Raw genomic sequence first — 21815 nt, 5'->3', positions numbered from 1 at the left:
TCCTTCTTCATCCCATCCCATCTCTGCCTGGCAGGTACTATACAATTCCAAAACCATCCCCGCCCTTACCCCACTTGGATATCCACCCAACCTAATTTCCTCCAAAAACCCGTCTAATCCCTACCCAAGACCCACAATCCTAAACAATTACAGTAATATAGATTACATTAAAAAAAAATGAAAAACATTTTTAATATTACACACTTTTTTGTTTAGTAATATAAGGCCATGTTCAGCAAAAATAATTTCAGTTCAGTAAAATTAATTTAAGTTCAGGAAAAATAATTTAAGTATAGCAAATATTATTTTGTTTCATAAAAATAATTTCAATTCAGCAAAAATAAGGTGAAGAGAATAGGACCTAAGTGTATTACGAAATATTATAATTAATATTTTATTTTACATAGTTAATTTATAAAATTGTATAAAAGTATATAATTTTGTCCCCTAAAAAAAGTATATAATTTTTTTTTTGAAAAGATATATAGATGCGGGTATGAGATGAGGATATGGCGGATACGAAGTTGGGCGGGACGGGATGAGATGAGATGAGTACAACCTAAAATTCACCCTCGCTCCATCACCCATGGCAAGTATAGTTTTTGACAAAGTGTGATCTTAGGGGTGATTACTTAAAAAAAATTCTTTAAGAAAATTTTTGTGTGAAACCTCTTTATCAAAGCACTATTTATTTATTTATTTATTTTGAGAAATTTCCTTATAAATATTTTTATTTTATAAGATCACTAGGTTAGAACCCGTGCGATGCACAGTTTATATTAAATTTATTTTTAATTTGTACATTTTAAAAATAAATCGCTATTATAGATGAATATAAATAATAACTATGTATATTTTGTAATTTTAAAATTTTTTATTTTCATCAAAATTATGATATAATATCGGTTCAACGTTGTCTAATTCATAGTTCAATGTAGGAGGTTATTTATTAGTGGGCTATTTAAAATTGTTTCAATTTTAATTCCAACGATAAATTGTTAGGTTTTAGTTGTAATGTAGCTTCAAATATTATTTAATTAAAAAATGTTAAATATGATAACTATAAAAAATGACATCATCACTTAGGCGGGAAAATTTTTATTGAGATAGCGACACGTTGGCAATGAAGGTTGACGTCAACATCATTTGTTTTAGTAATAATCCGTAGTTAATAGATGTAGAAGCTTCCAATATTATTTAAGTTTTTAAAATGTTAAATATGATAGCTCTAAAAAAAAAATATTAACATCATCATTGCACTTAGGCGGGGAAATTTTTAATGAGAGAGCGACATGTGGGAAATGATGATGTCGGTATCTTTTGTTTTAATAATAGTTAATAGATAAATACCTTCGCTCCTACTGGTCCCTAGTGACCTGCAACCGGTTAAGTAGGTAATTTTTTTTAATTAAGTTTAATTTACACACGTGTCATGACGTGATTGGTCAAAAAATAATTTTTTATTTTAATTTTGTTTTAAAAAATGATTATTAATAATTAACATTAATTAATTAATTTTATTTTTTTTTTTACTTAAAAAAAAACTAAAATTAACCCCAAACCCTAGCCCCACCGCGACCTCAGCCACCTCGCCACCCCTACCACCAGCCAGCAGACGAGGCCTAGAGCAGCAAGCTTCGCCGCGCCATTCTCCTACTCGGAGCTTTTCTCCAACCCTCCCCTACCCTTTTACCACCACAACCATTAACGAAATCAAGGTGTGTGAAGAGGAGGAGGGCCAAAATCGCCAAGTTGGAAGGGGATAAGGGTCGAAATCGGAGCGTGGGGAAGGGGAGGTAGCCGGAAAAAGGATTGGGGAAGGGAAGGGGGCTGGGATCGGGACTGAGAAAAGATTTCGAGGGTTGGGGACTGGGTTTCGTGGCGGTGTGGAGGGAGGTTCGTGGGATGGGGAGGGAGGGCGTCGGCGCTGCGAGAGCGCTTCTAGGTGGTCGGCGCTGCGGGAGAGCTTCTTGGGCGGTCGTCGGTGGTGTGGGACAACGGAATCCGGCAGCTGCGCCGGCGGGAACGACGGCGGGGAGGGTGGTTGTGGCTGGTCGGGGTTTTTGAAATAATTAATTAATTTTTTCTTGTTTTTTTTTTAAAAAAAAAAAAACTTTTGTTAATTTTTTATTTTAATTTGTTTGACCAATCGTAGGCCGACACGTGTCAGGGCGACTTGTGATAACAGGTTAGTTGACCGGTTGGGACCATTAGGAGCGAAGTGGATATAAAGGTCGGATTATTTAAAAATAAATCAAAGGTGCGATTATTTTTGGCGGATGGGCCAAAGGTGGGATTATTCCGGGCAATTTTTCCTTTTTTTTTTTTTTTTTTTCTTTTCTTTTTAGCCATTGACTGCTCTAGCAGTCTAGCACCACCAACGTAACGATCTCCGTTCATACTCCCTCTGTCCCTATTTTATTGCCCCATTTGACTGTGCGCAATCTCCAAGACGCGTCTTAAAACGTCTATATTTTTATTTCTATACACGTAAAAATTATATTCATAACTATATTTTATAAATTAATGGTAAATTATAGTAGTCAAAGTTTGACCCAAAAAATTACAATGGGGCAAAAATAAAAGCACGGAGGGAGTACGAAGTAAAAGTAAAAGTAAAAGTAAACTGCTATTCAAAAAAAAAAAAAGTAAAAGTAATCTAATTGACCAATATACCCCTTCAAAAGAAATGACAACAGACCCATTTCGACCTTCCGAACAACCTATCCACCCGACCCAAACCCATACTCCAAAAGTGATGGTTTTGCAATTGTGAAAGTATAAAACCCTAAAAAACCCTAGACCCATAAAACCACTTTCACTTGCCTCCCTTCATCTCTTTCGCTACTCCATTTTCAGAGAAACCCAAAACTCAATCCAAAATGGTACTTTCTCTCTCCTCCTTCCTACTAATTTCCATGGATGTTTAACATTTACCTTGAATTTGTTTATGTATTGACCTGATTTTCTGATGATTTTTACAGCCTTTCAAGAGATACGTTGAGATCGGAAGAGTTGCTCTTGTTAACTACGGAAAAGAATATGGCCGACTTGTCGTCATTGTCGATGTTCTTGACCAGAACAGAGTAATTCCCTTTTTTCCATTTTCCCTTTTTTATTAGGGTTTTTGATTTGCAGTTTATTTGTTGAATTTGGTTTTGGGTTGAGTTTTGATTCTGCAATTGGAAATATTGAATGTTGAATTTTTGTCGTTGTTATAATTTTTTGTTTTGTTAATTATATTAATTTGCTTGTATTTGTGCTTTTTATTGGCTATTTGTTGATTGCAAACATTCCCAAATCTCGTGTTTTTGATAGTTGTTTTAGCAAGACTTTATCTTTTACTGGGTATATTCATGAACTACTTGTATATGACTAATGGAAGTATGTAGGAGTTCATTCCTTTAGCTGCTTTGCTTGTCCATGCTCGAGTATTCAGTGTACTCAATACACTGATATGGAGTGCTGCTGTGAATTGTATGTTTAGTGACTGTATTTTGGCTGCATTGCCCGCTTGAGCTCTATTTAACCTCGGGTATTCGAGTTCTTGGCACATATAACATGGCACGATGTTTCAACTTTCAACTCTACCATAAATAGAATTATAATTGTAGAGTAGCCTAATCTATCCCGTGCACCCGTAAATGATTTAAAATTATATACAATGTTTTTATCCCATGGTCATATGCACCCATAAATGACTGAACATTACATAATGGATTCGATTGGAACCCTCTATGCTCAACTCTTTGCAAAGTATATCTTGTGTGCTGTATATGCTCAATTATGGTTTGGGTTTTGGTTGAGGCCTGAATGGAGTTTTGCTCTAATCTTAACGTGTCTGGGAAATTGCTTATAGGTTCTAGTTGATGCACCTGATATGGTCAGGGGTCAAATGAACTTGAAGAGGCTCTCTTTGACTGATATCAAGGTTGAGATTGAGAAGTCACCAAAGAAGAAAGCCTTGGTTGAAGCTATGGAGGCTGCTGGTAGGGTTTCTTTGGTCTCATTTTGGTGTTTTGCCACTAATGCCTTTCGTGTGCGTTGTGATTTAATTGGATTGATGTTGCAGATGTTAAGAACAAGTGGGAGAACAGTTCATGGGGTAGGAAGTTGATCGTCCAGAAGAGAAGAGCTGGTCTTAACGATTTTGACAGATTCAAGATCATGTTGGCCAAGATTAAGGTTTGTGTTTCTATCCATCCTACAATCCCAATGGTTCCAAGATTAAGGTCTGTGGACTGTGGTTTACTGATTATCTGTCATTCTGTTCTACTTGTGCAGAAAGCTGGCTCAGTTAGGCAGGAGCTTGCAAAGTTGAAGAAAGCAGCTGCATAAAATGTTAGGAATCAAGATTTTGTTATCTCTGGTTCATTGCGTTTTGATATTTAAGATTTAGAAAATTTTGATCGACTTTATATTTTGTGAAGTACCTACTTGATAGCAATGGCATTTCATTTCTTCTGTCTTGGTTTTGTAACGAATCCTTTTTGCCTGAGTAATGAATTTAGAAATCTGCTGTTTGGAAGAGTTTCTAGAATCTCGACTCCATGTTATTTTCTGTTACTTTTTCTGTGGTATCACCTTCATTGGTTTCTCTCTACGTGTTATATGGATCAGACTTATTCAGACATGCAGACTCGTGGCTGTGTTAAGACAACTAGCAGAGTAGCAGAGGAGTGCCTGTGCTCCTGTGCTGAGTGATTTTGGCTTGCATATAGGTTCAGTTCACTAGTTGGTCTTAAGAGAGATTGGCTATTTGACACTGTTTATCTATATGTACCCCAGCAAGTTTGGCATTGCTTTTGGTTGTAAAGCTCAAGAACATGCTGTTGTTAACATTTTCACATTTACCAGGAGGGTTACTCGTCAAGTGCCATTTTAGGTAGGCAAGGCTTGATTCGTTGTGATGTGATTACGTTCAAGTCCTCTTAATCACACTGCCGATTACTTGATTCTTCGTATAAAGTAAACATATGAATATATCTTTCTCCGTGGTTTAGTACCTTCCCTTTTTCAACCTTGGTTAGCTACCAGCCTACCACAATACTATGGATCGTTGCCTATGTACTGAATTTCTAATCTGTATGCTTATATTTTCTAACAAGTTTGCTTCTTGTTGACCCATCTTGTGATTTTATCAAAGATTTCTGATTCTTTTCTTGTTTAAATTAGGGGTAGTTTTTTTTTTACCCTTCTGTCAGAATATGATTTTTTTTTTTTTTTTTTTTTTTTTTTTTTTTTTTTTTTTGTGTTATTATTATTTTTTATCAAGTGAGAAAAGCTAGGTTAGCCCCTTTGATTAAGGATACATAAAATATCCTTTTAGATGACAAGGGAGAGCGATGAAAACGAGATTTGATTTTGGGATTTGATCACCATTTTCAAGACTTAGGGCTTGTGCTGTTCAGCTTAATGTCATCAGGTTCAGCTCCTATTAGCTAAGTTCAGTTCCTAATTTCCTTCTCTCATAATCTAATCAGTTCAGCTCAGTTATTTTTAGTAAATCGGAACAAGCTCTTTCTAGTTAACTCAAATCGAACTCTTTGAATCGTCTTTGGTCTTGAAGATGAGAAAACTCTTCCTTTTTTTTTTTTTTTTTTTTTTTTTGGAAAAAAAAATGTTTTCAATTAAGTTAACATACCTAAAATTAAATGAATCTAAAGTATCACCTAAAAATACCACATTAAAAGCATTTTTCGGCTACTATTTTTCTAACTTTATGCTAACTCTCCAATTTCAACCAAAATTTTAGCTACTACTGTAATTAAATCCTAGCGACTTATAATATTTTCGCCATACTCTATTGACTTATGGAGTATAACGTTTGTCAATATAGCTTTGATTGTTACTAACTTTAAAAACTATAAATACGAAGTTGTTGATATTATAAGACAAAGTTAACAAGATTTCACAAGAACGACCTAATCTAATATATAATATATATATATATATAAAGGGGAGTTTTTTCCCGAGTTTTTAGAGAGCCACATAGAATCTAATTTTCATAGTGTGCCATGTAGGATTATAAATTTTAGTAGTAACCAATTAAATAGGAGATTATTAAAATCTTTTATAATTAAATAATTCAAATGCCACGTAAGCAAAATTGACGAATGAGATTTTCCAATTTAAATTAACTAAATATAAAATATTATCTTTTCATATTAGGAATTTTATCTAAATATATAACAAATTTTAGCACATAAATATATGTATAAAAAAAATTATTTTTAAAAATTCAAACAAACCGTGCATCGCACGGGCTTCATCTAGTTTTTTTATATTAAAAACTGCATAACATATCAAAGGTCAAAGTGAATAATATGAATATCCGCTAAAATCAAAACATAAAAAAGAAGAATTATTGTGAATTTATTGATTTATATCTCCCAAAAATCTAAATCTTCCTGTTTTCGGGTAACAAATTAAAAAAAATAAAACCATGGTTATGAAAGCTGATTCACTGCCCTTTATAGCTTAATTTAAATACAAGCAATAAAAAAAATGAAAATTAAATTAAAGTTGCCTTCATATTTTAAGTTACAAGTAAATGAGTAATTCATTTCAAATGAAAAAGGAAAGAATAGCCTTATTACCCCCTTAAATAAAATTATTATTGTATGATTTCCTGCAATAAACATGCCACATTAAAAGCACTTAAACATTGCTTAAACAATAGGTTATAAAAACATTAGACTTTATTATAAACTTTCACAATTTTCACGTTAACAAGGGAAGTAGAAATCTGCCTAATTCCTAAATCCTCTGTTAATTCATTTTTAAGCTAATTTTTCTCTCTCTTCTCCCACATCAAATGTTCTAGTCTTCTACCCATTTACACAAAGCATTCAAACTCTTCCTAGTTTCTACCATGAAACTCAAAAACATATATTCTAAATTCCAGGTATTTTATTTTTCATTTGTTCATGTTTCCATTAAATTTTCTAATGATTTTTTATTTACTAGAATATATGATTTGATGTGTAATTGTATGCAATAAAAATTATGATTGTCCTGGGTAAGCATTAGTCATTTACGTAATTACATTAATGTTCGGTAAAATTAGTTGTCTGTTGTGTCTCCGTAATTGTTATTATGCAAAAGTCATTCTGAAAAAACTACTCAAACTAGTTATTTCATTTTTAATAATATGTCGACCAAATATTTTTTGGTTGTTTGATCACGTGAAAAAGTCAAATGAAAGTCAATAAGCCGGAAAGTCAAGTATGTAGGGAGATGAGATTAATTGAAAATTTTGTTAATAGAAAAGTTGGTAATTAATTTAACAATGAAATATTTTGCATGAAGATCAATGTTGAATTACACATTTTGGTTAAATTGGTGCAGGTTTTCAGGTGGAAGAGTCTGCTTAAGGGGTCTGATGATGTTGATGGGGGTGCTAATGTTAAAGGGTCTAAGAATGTGAAGAAGCCATCATGGATGACACCAATCTCACACGGGTATCATATTCGCGAGGCTCGGTCGTGGGGAGGAGAAGAGGATGAAGTAGAGAAGCCCGACAATGTAGTTGTGCAAAGAGAAGAAAAGGAGGATCTCGAGTTGTGGTTTTATAGTGTTTCGGATGCTAGTATTGGTGATTGCATCAGTAGGTACTTGCAGTCAAATTTTTTTGACAGGAAATTAAAGGAGGTATGATCATGTATCAATTTTCAGTTATACCTTTGCTATGTGAGACCCTTTTGATTGTGTCATGTGTGTAATGATTTGAGGCGTAGTTTACTGTGTTAGCATGAGAGCATTCGAGGAACTCCTAGTTGATTCCTGATGTTGTTTGTGAGACAAACTTACTTACAGTAGGTACCATGATCAAGTGTTTGACAAGATTATATTGATGTTGAACTATAGTCTATGGTGGTCAAAGCTAGCAAAGACACAATGAGAAAGGCTTACCTTGATGCAAGAGCGAAGCTTGAGAGTGATAAACCGGAGAAGATGGTAAAATCTGCATCTGCAATGATTATCAATGGGGAGAAGATTGTGATGGCGCAGATGGGTGGTTATAGAGCTATTGTGTGCAGAGATGGTATGGCTCATCAGTTGCGGGTTACACATCAGTATACCGGAAAAAGGCATTGGCCTCACCGGCTGATTTCAGGTATGAACTACTTGTCTACTTCAATTCTATCTTCTTGTTTGTATGTGGAACTTGGAAACTATTTTTTTGGTGATGAACAGTTGGAGAAGGTTGATGACATTACTTGTCTACTTCCATGGCTGCATGACAGGGGCAATGCGCATTCCAAGAGTACGCATACAAGCATGTCATACAGGGAGTGAATCAAGCAGAAAACAGACAGATAGTTTAGAATTGATTGCTGCTTCTGAAAGAATAGATTCAGAAACTGAATTTATTATCTTAGCAAGTAATGGTATTTTTGAGGTAACATTATATCATTATACTCTTACATAAATATGACCATAGTGTTTGTGAAATGTAAAACTATTGTCTGCAAAAGTTCTCTGCCTGAAATTTACCCTTGCCTATCAGGTAATGAGGAATCAAGAGGCAGTGGACCTCATCAGGCACATAGATGATCCTCAAGAAGCTGCCGAGTGCTTAGCAAGGGAAGCGTCGATGAGAATGAGCAGGAGCAATATTTCTTGCGTAGTTATTCGTTTTGATTAGTACAGGCCACAGGGTACATATTTAATGCCTTTTGATATACGATCACATCAGGTGATTAACTGTAAGTCTGTAACTAGAGGTAGATTGAAGAGCACATGTATAAACTGTATAAGCAGTGAACCGTGGTTTTTCTCTTAAATCTCATATAATAAGATAAGGAAACCAAGATTTCAATTTGCCATAACAATCATGAACTATTTTGATTAAGAACAGTTTAAAAAAGTAAAACCAATTGAGTGCAAAGCAGGTGAAGAGAACAAGTCCTAAGTACTGTGCCACGAAAGAAAAGATCTAAGCTGTACCCTTCAGAATCAGGGCTTCTTTCACTGGTTCAATATAATTAGGCAAATAATAATATACTTTCCTCTGAAATTACCATGATCAACTAGGTTTGGTTTGTACATTCATATTCAAGATGTATAGTTATCAAGGCTTTACAACAAGATACCTACATGTCGCAATACATTGGGCAAAGGCGCAAAGCAATACATGCAACAGATTGTGAACTTTACAAGCTCGGGCATTAACATTTCCGACAAAGGCCTGTGATTTCTCACGGTGAAGAATCATTAAGTGAACAAAATCATGACTTTCATCCCAAGAATTGATCAACATCCTTTTCATGTGGCCAACTTCTTTTCGCTATTCTTACTTCGGAAATGAGACAGCAACGAGAAGGGCCGAGAAGCTGCAATTGAGAAACCAGAGTTTAACTTCAAGAACATATAATCTAAGTAATAATGAAGGATAAAACTCGATGAAAGACAAGTGCTTACACTTCTTTGGAGTATTACCAGCACTTGAGCTCTCCTCTTGAATCAGAAGATTCTTCACGGTAAAAGCTGCTCACAATAAGAGAATAAAGGTTAGTGGGAACAGGGGATATGTTCACACTGTGGACACCCTGAATAATAATAAGTAGAAGTATAGAGGTCAGGAAGTAAAAATCAAGCAGCAGAAGACGAATTATATAAATGCATGTTTGACATAGGGCTAGACTACATATACTGATGTAGTGACGCGTGCTGCTTCTGTTATTTTTGGTTAATTATGGCCTTATGCCCTTAAGTCAATCCTTGAAAGTATACTACACCAAATGAATATTTCATAACCAAAATATTTCACACACAAAAAAAAAAAAAAAAAAAAAAAAAACAAAATCACCAGCTACTTTCCAATATTCACAATTGATGTTGTAGGCTTGTAGCTATAATACCTAGAGTTTTGCCTATTAATCATTTCAGTGGCAAAGATATGACCGCAAAAGTAAATACAATTATCATCAAGACCACTGCATTCCATCAAGGTAAGACTTGAATATACCTTCACTAGAAGAACCATTCAATGCACTATCATCAGCTGCAGAGCCATCAAGAGTTACTTTATCTGACTCGATATTACGTTCACTTGTGGTCGAGTTCTTCTTTCCAAACATCAACAGCCTTTTAAAACCTTTTGACGATTTCCCTGAATCAGCTTCTGATATAACAAGACCTGGCTTATGAGCATCAGATACATGTACTTTCGTTGTCTGCATGGCTTTCCCTTCCATTTCTATGCTTGTTGGTGGTGCCTTCCCATATATCGACTCAGACATGCAGGGATCCTCCAGGGAGGAGACCCGGGCATAGGGTGGCTGGTATGGTTTTTTGCGAGTGTTAACTTGGGACAAATCTTGTGACACTTTTTCTGTCTGTCAGCAGAGAATGTTAGATATACAAACGAGGCAGCTAACTAAGGATTAACACTCACTTTAAAAAGAGAGAGGAGGAGGGGGGGGGGGGGGGGGGGGGGGGAGGGAGAAGAATTAATATAAAAGAATCTTAAGAATGTCATATCATCTCTTGTAAAGGTGTAAGGAAATCAAAGAACATTGATGTAGGCATGTAAGCGAAAACATTATATTAAATAAGAAAGAGAAAAAAATTCAACGCAACAACAAATGACAATCCAATATTTACTCAGCATGTACAGATCAACATCTTAAAAGGGATTTTCTTTTAAATTACCTCATCCAAGAAGGTATGAGATTGCTCCTTAACAGAACAATTTGATGTTTCTCGGTCAACTTCTTTCACATTAATAGGTGAAGCTGGTAAAGGGACAGCTGCATCTTCCTCTGCTTTACCAACTTGATTGTAGGCATGAGATTGCATTGTTTGGCCGCTCATACCGTCTTCAGGTGCGTGGGAGATGGGTGCAGAAGGTTTCTCACATTCAAGCATTACAACTGTCTTTTCAACTACTGTATTGTCATCATCCCTATGGAGTGGAATTTTGGCACTGTCTCTATTCACCTTAGCACTTGCAAGACCACTAGAATGTGTCTTGTCATTTGACTTCTGGGACATCTCTTTAGCACTTGCAAGACCACTAGAATGTGTTTTGTCATTTGACTTCTGGGACATCTCTTTAGTAGGTTTTCTTTGGGCAGTTACTGTGGATGCTTTGGATGCTCTAACCTTCAATTCTGGACGAGCGGAAGACTTTTCTTTGTCTTCAATGGAAGTGGCAGGCATCTTTTTTTCAGGTGTTTTATATCTAGCAACTACTTCAGCACTTCCAGCCTTTCCTGAGGATATGCGATGGACTGTGACTTTTGGCTCAGATAATCTTCTGATCCTGGATACTGCTGCCTTTGAATCTGGTGTAGCACCAGTACTCTCTGCCTTTCTTGACCTCAGTGATGAAGCTGACCTAGTTAGCCTATTTGTACTGGTACTACTTACATTATTTAATCTCCCTGACTTGGAAGATTTACTGGTATCAGGAGAAACCTTGGATATAAATCTTAATGTGGATCTCTGTAATGGTGAGCTTGACCCAGGCTCCGTGTCACTAAATTTTGAGCCTTTCTGAGAGACAGGAGAAAGCTTGGGCATGTGTTTTTTCACCTGTTGTGATGGCAACGTTGACTGAGCAGTATTGGCGCCACTTTTAGCAGCAATTCTCTTTTGCCTCTCTAACTTTAATGCTTCTAATCTTTTCATTTGTTCTTCTTCCTGAAAATAGATTAAGAGCAAAAAGGTTCTTTTAAAGGCAGCTTTTAGTCCTTTTACTGGTTTCCTTTATCACAAAATAAAGTATTAATGAAACATTACAGAATTATCAACAAGCTAAAGGACTTTGGCACAACGTAAAGAAAATGCCCTAGAAAATCCAGAGAATGCAATATTTTTAGTTCTTTAAAAATAAACATAGAAAGCTATTCTGTTATATTGTCTAAAATAAAGGATTTCACCACAAATCTAGGGAAAACACACACACACACACACACACACACACAGAGACAGAGACAGAGGGGTATTGCAATGAGGATCCTAGACACTGACATGAAACAGTACAAATCAAGGGCAATCGTTTGATCAATAGACAGCTCAGGCCTGCAAGGAGAAAAACTGTACCTTTTCCTTCTTTAGCTTTTGCAGATCAGCCTTATAAGCTCGTAGTTTTTCTGCGCGTGCTCGTGCATCTTCAGCAGGGCTCAACTTAGTAAGTTTTTCTCTTCTTGTACCCACTGAGGTTCTTCTCTCAGCCTTTAACTTTTGATCTTTGACTGCCTTCCTTGACCCTCCTTTGGCATCCATAGCAACTTCCTTCTTACCACTCAGTTTGGCAGCATCTTTAATTTGAGCCTGCATCTCACAGTACATAGCTGGGTCATAACCATTAGGCTGATCCTCCGTCGCACGATTAGGCATTAAATTTAAAACATTTGGCTCGTAAGTGTGGTCATCTGTCTTGTGAAGCACCGAAGGGAGCTCACAATCCATATCCATAGCTGTCCTTCCATCACCTGTAACTTGATCTAGCGAGCCTGCTCTTTGCAAGACCATGAAAGACTCATCCGGCATGCCATGTGATGAGCCCTTATTATTGGTATGAGATGGACCTTGAAACCCATTTCTGATGACAGGATCTAGGGAAGGGTCCCACATAGCTGTCAGCTTTTCTTGTTTATTGAGCACATATTCCAGGTTCGTATCCATAGATCTCCCATGACCACCACTCCGGCCCCCTGATTCCATAAATTGTAGATCTCTTTTGCTATTATGCCTTAAGTTTGGATCTTGACCATAGCTCAGCATTTGATCATCCATAGGTTTCCGCAAGCAGGTTGCATCTCCAGCAATGTCAACACTTTCACCCATATCTACATCATGATTTTTACCGATGTTATGCATTCCAAGAGCAGACGAGTCATCCTTGATAGAAGATTGTTGCTTTCTTCCTTGAACATTACCTTCCATTGCGAACATGCTACTCCTTGCAGAATTATTATTTTCATCAGCATCCGTTAGTAAGAAGTTCTGGAAAGCTTGCCAGTGTCCATCATCTCCTGCCTGTCCAGATACTCTTTCTTTTCGTGGATCATCCGACTTCAAATAGACTCCTTTCTTTTTCAATTTTTTGGTTTCATCAACCTTCATTTGCCCCTCATCATCAGTTCCAGAATCTGAACAAGATTGTGGATCACTACTATCTGAAGAGCCTTGCTTCGTAGAAGTAATATAGTTAAGGTTCCGGATTACAACAGTTTTCTTTCTGGAAGTCTTGCTACCTTTATTCTTGGGTTTTGTACTCGTTAAATCTTCATCATCTGTAACATCATCATGCATTTTTCCGGAAGCATCTATCTCCTGAGTTTCAAATTCAGCACTCATGTCTCGGCCATCCATTGAATGCCTTCTCTGTCTTGTTTTCCGATCAGAATGTAATCTTGAATCATCATGTGGCGAATAAGGTGGCTGGAAATAAGGGCTCTGCCCCATAAAGTTCTGATAGTAAGGCATACCCTGCATGGGATATGGTTGAAAAACTGGCATGCCATTTGCTTGAGGATGCATTTGCCAGGGTGGGTACATAGGATGTGGGAACTGGCCAGGGCTGTACTCATGTGGGTTCAAATGTACTTGATCTGCTAAAATATTAGGTATAAGCGGGCATATTTTAAGAAATCATGGAAAGAGAAACATCTAGGCTACCAAGGAACATGATGAAACTACTTTGAAGAAGAAACTAGCAGTAAGAAACATCCAGACACCTATCACACCAACACAAGTTTCTGCTCCAAAAAAATAAATAGAGTGTAACACTACCATTTACCAACATGGAATATGGCAATGAATAGTGCGCATACTTCAGAAGACATACAAGCTATTCTTACATTCATTCAGCAGCCGGCACGATTTCAGCCCAAAAAGGGTAGGATATTCACAACATATAAAATCAAACATATAATTATATGAAGGCCCATCTAAGGGGTTTTTTGATTGGATCATTTGGAATGGGTTGAAATGGGGTTGGAATCCATTCCATCTATTTTTTTTGTTTGGTTGAGCTTTTTAATTATGGAATCTCATACCCAAGGGGTTCTAACTCTACCCCATACCCATAAAATCCTATAGACACTTTGTCTATAATCCCCATACCCCATACCCATACCCATAAAATCCATTCTATTAATGAAGTATATAAATCATTCCAACAATAAAACCAAACAACTTTAGACTAGTATGGGTTTTAGAATCCATCCTCTCTAGTATGAGATTCCATACTAATCCATTCCAATATAATGAGCCAAACACCCCCTAATTGATTTTAGATGTTTGAATAATAAACCAGATTATTTTTTAAAAAAACAGAGCTTATGTCTGAAACTTGATTGAAAGTGGCTAGGAAATTTGACAGACGAGAACAAGCGGGCTACCAAGGCCCCCGATTAACTTCAAGCAAGTCATCCCAAAAATGAATTGGTATACTTGAACAGTTTGTTTTTCAAGCAACTCAAAGTGTCAGTCCACACTATTTCTATATGAGATTTATCTAAGAACAGCCCAATTATAGACAAAGTTTACCAAGTTATAGAATCTAGGCAGGAATAAGATCCTAAAAGTTCATGTGATCAAACCAAATAAGGTTAAAACCTTGAACCAATAAATTAATAAAACCACAATGAACTATGTGCAGTCTAAATACTTGAACAGTTTATTTTTCAAGCAACTCAAAGTGTCAGTCCACACTATTTCTGTATGAGATTATCTAAGAACAGCCCAATTATAGTATAGACAAAGTTTACCAAGTTATAGAATCTAGACAGGACTAGGATCCTAAAAGTTCATCTGATCAAACCAAATAAGGTTAAAACCTTGAACCAATAAATTAATAAAACCACAATGAACTATGTGCAGTCTAAGTTTGCTGATAGCCTACTATTGAATGATAAATGTTACAAAAATCACAAGGAAGATTTAATAACCCACCTGTATTAGCCACACATGATACTCCCTTCTTTTCCTCACCCTGCGGGCTTGATTCCTTGAATTCCTTCTGTTCGCTTGGGCTCAGAAACACAATACCTGCTGCATTTGTAGAAGGCATGTCTGGCCGGCATGACATTGCATCAGCTGCTTCAACTTCAACCCACTGACCACTTTCATGCTTTGCCTTCCATAAGTCCAAAAACTTTTTGCATGCATCCCTGTGGCATGAAAATCACTCATTAGTAAAACAGTATCCCTAAACGCAAAAGTTGCCAAAGCACATGAAAAAATGATACATGCTTAATCACTACACAGTTTACAGTTTTACACCACACTGTTTGGTTAGAAGCTTACATCATTCGTGATGCCCCAAAACATTCAGCAAAAGCAAGCAGTGCAGCTATGTTATCAATCTCAAAGCCAGCAGCAACAGCACGTGCAAAAGCCATGCCTTGTTCTTTTTGTAGCACAGATTTACGTGTCTCAAGAACTTGTACAAGTTGAACTCTGATAAAGCATTTCAACTATTAGATCTACAAAGCTAATTTTTACACTTATTTAAGCTCAGTAAAACCACAGAAGTGCTTACTTTGAATTCTCCTGTACACTAGATGCATTTTCCTCTGATTGATTGCTGGGGGGCTGCAATACAAAAAGATCAACCATTTTCTTTTTTTAACTCAGTGGCCAGTTTAAATTCTACTTTGTTTATAAAAAAAACACACACGCCAAAGTTACCTGGTAAAGCACAATTGCATTCTCTTCATTACAGCCCGGCGCAGGTTTGGTGCCTGTTCAATGTCAAAAGTCGTTATAAAATCACAGTAGATCTTAAAGCACTTGAAATAGTCCTTAATTTGCAATTAAATGCTCTGTTATAATTACTCTGTATATAGCCATCAGAAAGGAAACAGTAAAAAAACCAAATGCAAATTTTATATTTGAAGCAGATGATAGTTTGTAGTAGAACAAAAAAGAAGATAATTTTTATCAATTTTTTTGAGGTACCTTCAAGCCTTTCCTCAGATTTTGCTGGAAGGCCTTCAACCTGACAAACACAAGATAATTAATAAAATGCAATCACAAAATTTATCTAAGCTAAGTTAGCAGCTGTCACACAAGGTTATCTTTATAGATTGTACATTTGACATGTGTGTACTTACATTGTGCAACCCATTATCATTGCTGTTCTGAAGGGAAATTGCTTTATCAATCTGTAAGATTTCTGATTCTATAGTGTAGACTCGCTCAAGGATCTCTGGACTACTCACAAAACGAACAAACCTATATACAAGGATATAAAATCATATACTTGGAAAAGAAAATGGATAATGAAATAATATTAACTGCCAGGCAAAATAATAAATAAAAGTGACATGGAATCAACAGTAGACAGTTTTAGAATCAACAAAACCTTTCCACTGTTCCCTTCGTAAACCATGCTGCATCACTTCCATTCTTTGGTTCAAGGACAATAGAATATCCTCCCTTCCCTATCTGCTCCTCAGCTGCCTTCAAATGAGCCAAGAAAGGTTTCAGCAAACCAGATGCAATCTTCTCACTTTTCCCGTTAGCATTTATTACTAGGTCACACCTGATGAAAGAGCAGCAATAAGATTGACTTCCTCAGAATATCAGTTGCCAGATTGAATACTTATCGGCCAGAACATCGCATTTGGTATTAACCCAAGAGCAAAACTAGATTTAACTAACTCTCTTCATTAGAAAATTTTAATCGCATTGACTAATTTGGGATGTCCAAATTTATTTATTTTTTTATACATATAGGGATGGCTTATGAAGTTATGATTGAATTTCCAAAAACACCCAACTAAGAGTAAGCAACCGTGTGAGCGTGTGAGGTCCTATTATTGCAGCAATGAAGCCATTTCTAATCCTACCATGAAAGATTGAGACAATGTGTAACAAAATTTGGACTGCCAAAACAACTACTCGGTTTTAACTGCAACTCTAATACATATCTTAATGTCATCCACAAGCATACAATCAATATTTACAATTTCATAGAGACCTATCCACATTCACCTCTTTGCAAATTTGCAAAATACCCAAATTAACATAAATCAACAAGACATTTCAAATACCGGTAGGTAATATTTCTAAGTTATCAAAATTCAAGACTGGAGAATTTGGTAGCACAAGTTTAATCTAACGTATTTGGTATACAATAAATATACTAAATACTTTCACAATAATATACTGAAAATTTTATTTTAATATTTAGTGCCAATTTAGGCAACATGATTATTATTTCCAAAACAAAATAAAGGCAACATAAATTTTCACAATAATTTTGTTGACCCAATTCATACTTCAGAATTATAACAAACGTCATGTAAATATTTTAATACAAATAGAAATTACCCATTTCAACCAATAATTCAACAAAAATTAAAGAATCAAAATTTTAAAAATTAACCCACGAAAAAACTGGGACAAATATAAAATAAGCAAGTTTCCCTATATTCAAGTAAAGCAATGCAAAAACACCCAAAAAAAATTAAATTAAAAACAAGATAATTAGGAAGAAATTGCAAGTGAAAAAATTCACCTGGTTCTAGTGGGTGTGAGCTGGAAGACAATAGAATCAAGGCGAGTACTGGACTTCATTAGCTTCATGAAGAACAATTAATCAATTAAACTAACCCAAAATCTGAAAAGAGAAAATAAAATAATAATTTTTTTAAAAAAAAACCCAATTAAAATTCTCAAAACTCTACTGTAATCATGCTCAAATTAGCATAATTTTTTCCGGGAAAAATTAAAAAAGATCTAATTTCTGGGAAATCCTTAGACTAATAAAAATTTACTTTTTTGACAGCTCAAAAAGATTCCTTTTTTTTTCCTAAGGAAAAGTATGGAGGAAATTAATGGGTAAAAGAAGCATTAAAAGGGGGTTTTAGCAGAGAAAAGTAGAGTTTGCTACTACTTCAATGGAGAGAGAAAATGAGTGAGACCCACCAAATGGGAGAGTAGGAGTTAGTAGAGTAAAAGGTATAACGGCAACAAAGAAATTAAATTAATGAGAGGAAAGAGAAAATTAAACAAGGAAGATCCAAAGATTCCAATTTCAAGGAGCAATATGATGTTGTGTTTTTCCTCTCTTTTCTTTCGCCTTCTTTGTTTCTCCTCGGTAGGAAACTAGGAAGATGTGTTGGTAACTCGGTAGTCGTAGCTCGTATGAGTGTTAATGAGACGAGACATGAAGAGTTTGTTTTCTTCGGCTTATTTTCAGTTCAATTCAACTCAGCTCTAATTAATTCAGTTCAGTTTATTTTAATTCAGTTCAGTTTTTAATTCCCTCTTTTATAAAATATTCAATTCAGTTTAGATCAGCTCATCTCCAATAAGTTCAGTTCAATATAACTCAATTCATTCAATCAGAATAGGCTTGAAGAGCTCGAGCTTAAATTTTTTTTCATTTTTTGGACATCTACTTGGGATCTATTCATATTTACTGAATTGAGCTTAACTGAACTGATTGAATTTACAATAATGAAATTTTGTCCAAAAGATATTAATATATTCACTGTTTTGTGATGAATGACATTATATGTTTAAAGTGGTGAAAAGGGTCCTCATAACTCACTTTTATTGTGAAGAGGGACCTTGACATCTGAAGATGGCCGCTGACTTCACTTTTTGACGTTGACCATCATGTGAAATGCACGTAATGTTTAATAAATGCATTTTCCTTCTTTTTTTCCCATGACTTTAAGTAAAGAGAACAAATTTTGAGAGAAAATTTGGGGATAGAAAGAGAGAGAAAGTGAAAAAACGAAAAAACGAAAACATGGGGAAAAAAACGAAAGGATCTTTTTAAAACAAGACCAATAAAGTAAAGTCAACGGTCATATTTCGACGTCAAGGTCCCTCCTCACAACAAAAGTGACTTATAATGACTTCTGAACATATAAAGGTCCTTCTTCACAAAAAAATAAAACATATAAGTACATTTCCAAAAAAAAAAAAAACCCTTACAATAAACACGGAGTGCATGCTATTAAAGGCGGTAAAATCACATAGTATTTATAAAAGCTTCAGTACGAACTTTTATGTATCTTTTTTTTATAAGGAAAATCTTTCAAAAAAAATTTTAAAAAAATTATTTTTTGCTATATAATCTCTCAAGTAATTTCATAAAGTTTGATCTTTAGACCTAATGAAATGGAAAGCGATGTCACTATTCCATTACCTCGACATCATTAATATCAAGTACTTGTATAATAAACATTTTATTATACTACGTATATGAATTCCACGGCTATATTTTTTTTTATTATTTACATTAGTAATTTTCCTTGTGAAGAAGGCTTCCTAATGTTTAATTTTTCTTACCTCTTCAAAAAAAAAAAAAATGTATTCCATGGTTCTACTAATTCATTTTCATACATCAGAATTAAAGATCATTTTATTTTTTACATTCTTTATAAAATAAAAAACACATTTAAAAAAAAAATAAGAAAAGGAAAAATAAGAACACATTTTATTTCTTTGGTAAGAAAAAAAAAATGTATTCCATGGTTCTATTAATTCATTTTGATACATCAGAATTAAAGATCATTTTACATTCTTTATAAAATAAAAAACACTTTTTTTAAAAAAAAAAGGAAAAATAAGAACACATTTTATTTCTTTGGTAAGAAAAAAGGGTCTCATTTGGGGGGAAATAAAGGAATCTCTTAAATGAGTTTCATGAGATTTGATCCTTAGACCTTAAAAAGATATGAGTACATAGCAATTGCCACTACTCTATAACCTTAACCTCAAATTTAAAAATCTTTTTATATCTTAAGTTGGCAGCCTATTTTTATTAAATGCATATTAGTATAATAAGAATATTGTTCATAATTTTTTTTTTTTTTTTAATTTTAAAACTCGAATCGAGGTACGAAGTAAGAAATTGAAATCTAAAAATGTTTGACCACAGATAAGTCCCATGAACTACTTACATGTTTACTTCCATGGCTTCGAAAATTAATATTGATAAATAAATTATATAGTACTCCATAATTAATAATTGAAGAAATATTAGAAAAAGATCTACATTGTCTGATCAGCCATCTTCTAAGATCACATATTCACATATATACAAATCAAAATTTAAAGGTACAAATTAAAACAATATGCAAGTAGTATATAATATAATTAGTGACATTATTATTGTTGAATATATAATGGGACCACTAGAACATAATATGGTACCTCTGTTAATTGAGATATTAAGATCATGATCTTTATAATGCAACTTCATGCTCAATTCGTATTAAACTGTTTAATTAATTGACAGATCAATCGAAAGATATGTACCAAATTATATATTGCTTAATCGTTATTAATTTTATATTCAACTACTGAACTACACCCTTGACTCATATTATTGGCACTAGTATCATCATACTCGTTTATTACAGTGTAGAAATAAATGCAATGTTTCATTAAACAAAATAAATAAATAGCTTCTATAATTTGTTAGCAAAAATATTACAGTGCTATTTTTTTTTTTTTTTTTTTTTTTTTTGAAAGAAGTCCAGTATTAGTTTATTACAAGTACTTTATTATGTATTTCAATTCCTTGTACGAGTAATAATTAGTACGGAGTAGAATAATTTAATTGATTTGTTGGAATTTTATATCACGGAAAAGAAATTATGTACTTGTAGCATAAACCTACAAGTTAAAAATTTGCATCAAAAAATAAACCTACAATAATTATTGGCATAAAATTAAAAAAAATGAAATGTCCAAAGCTCCACACAACACAATTTGCAAACCTCTAAAGTCTAAACCTAATAAAGAGTGTTTTTTTTTTTTTTTTTTTTGGGTAGGAAAAAATCCTATAAAGAGATTTAAATTAATAAAAATAATAAATTAATTAACTCTAAAGTATTTAAGAATTTGGTCAAGTTATACTCCCTCCGTTTTATGAATAATTGCATCATTGCCTTAGCTTATTTAGCCGTTTTTGAATAAATAATTGCATCAATATATTGGATAGAAATATACCTCTATTGTTCTTTTTATTCATCTTACTAATCCTACGAATATTATTTTCACTTTAATTCACTTGTTTAAAACTTTACACATAAACGTGCACTTATTTTAAAATGAAGACATGATAACTATAATCAAGCTAAGGATGTGAAATGAGGTTGATATTCTTGAATTTAAATTAGCTATATCGTGTGTATATATTCACCAAGTTTTTTGTATAGCCGGCCACACCGTGTGGCTAGGGTTATTTAGTCAGGGGTTACGCGGTCGGTTTAGGATTACTCGATTAGTTAGGGGCTACTCGGTTGATTAGGAGTTAATCAACCATGATGTTGTTATGTGTAAGACTGTCATTCACCCACACAGAAAACGCTTTGGGATATATTTGTATATGGTATTCCTTGCACTCAATGTGTACTTAAAAAAAATAAATAAATAAAATCTTAAAAAGACTATTATTTACATTATCTTATTTTATTTGTCGGCTAGGTAAAAGCAACTACCAACGGCCCTTTTTCCCCTCTAAAAAGAAATCTAACAAGGCAGAAAAACCAAAACATATATCAACCTTAGTGGTGTCAAATTTCAAACCGAAACCGTTTAACTGCCCGAAATCGACCGACCCAAATGAGAACCGAACCGATTAAAAACCGATTTTTTTGAAACCGAAAACCGACCCGAACCGTATTTTAGTAAACCCGAAACCGAATCGACCCGAATAATGTTAAACCGAATAAAAACCGAACCCGTTAACAAACCGAACCAAATATAAACCGAACTGAAAGAAAACCAAACCGAAAAAGAACCGAACCGTATCTAACCCGAAACCGTTTAAACTGGCAAAAAAACCGCTTACACCGAACTGTTAGCAAACTGCTACCTGTTTG

At 34.5% G+C, this 21815-nt stretch overlaps 3 protein-coding genes across 5 annotated transcripts; 2 read left to right on the top strand and 1 right to left on the bottom strand.

Annotated features, from left to right (window-relative positions):
• Window positions 1-2732: 2732 nt before the first annotated feature.
• Window positions 2733-4530, top strand: LOC145631765 (large ribosomal subunit protein eL14y-like). The gene is made up of 5 exons (XM_081683940.1): window positions 2733-2885; window positions 2985-3086; window positions 3860-3989; window positions 4073-4185; window positions 4285-4530. The coding sequence occupies exons 1-5, from the start codon at window positions 2883-2885 to the stop codon at window positions 4336-4338; spliced, it is 402 nt and encodes a 133-aa protein (XP_081540066.1). The 5' UTR covers window positions 2733-2882; the 3' UTR covers window positions 4339-4530.
• An 81-nt stretch (window positions 4531-4611) lies between these two features.
• On the top strand, window positions 4612-8736 carry LOC145632523 (putative protein phosphatase 2C-like protein 44). Its single transcript, XM_081684892.1, has 6 exons — window positions 4612-4700; window positions 4789-4873; window positions 7351-7653; window positions 7870-8119; window positions 8250-8404; window positions 8513-8736. The coding sequence occupies exons 1-6, from the start codon at window positions 4612-4614 to the stop codon at window positions 8648-8650; spliced, it is 1020 nt and encodes a 339-aa protein (XP_081541018.1). The 3' UTR covers window positions 8651-8736.
• A 255-nt stretch (window positions 8737-8991) lies between these two features.
• Window positions 8992-18073, bottom strand: LOC145631764 (COP1-interacting protein 7-like). 3 transcript variants are annotated; one of them, XM_081683939.1, is made up of 14 exons: window positions 17896-18073; window positions 17486-17547; window positions 16328-16507; window positions 16077-16197; window positions 15922-15961; window positions 15652-15704; window positions 15503-15555; window positions 15268-15420; window positions 14914-15131; window positions 12055-13571; window positions 10660-11652; window positions 9974-10343; window positions 9427-9492; window positions 8992-9338 (listed from the first exon to the last, which is right to left on the bottom strand). In XM_081683939.1, exons 2-14 carry the CDS (start codon window positions 17542-17544, stop codon window positions 9271-9273), a joined length of 3891 nt encoding a protein of 1296 aa, XP_081540065.1. In that variant the 5' UTR covers window positions 17545-17547; window positions 17896-18073; the 3' UTR covers window positions 8992-9270. The 3 variants fall into 3 exon arrangements, with proteins under 3 accessions (XP_081540065.1, XP_081540063.1, XP_081540064.1); XM_081683937.1 differs by having other exon boundaries at window positions 17486-18073; XM_081683938.1 differs by having other exon boundaries at window positions 12055-13568; window positions 17486-18073.
• Between the last annotated feature and the right edge of the window lie 3742 nt (window positions 18074-21815).

Source organism: Chenopodium album, chromosome 5, assembly GCF_948465745.1.
Source record: "Chenopodium album chromosome 5, dcCheAlbu1.1, whole genome shotgun sequence".
In the NCBI taxonomy this organism is placed as follows: domain Eukaryota; kingdom Viridiplantae; phylum Streptophyta; class Magnoliopsida; order Caryophyllales; family Amaranthaceae; genus Chenopodium; species Chenopodium album.
The sequence above is the reverse complement of the archived record's forward strand: the minus strand, read 5'-3'. Positions and strand labels throughout refer to the sequence as shown.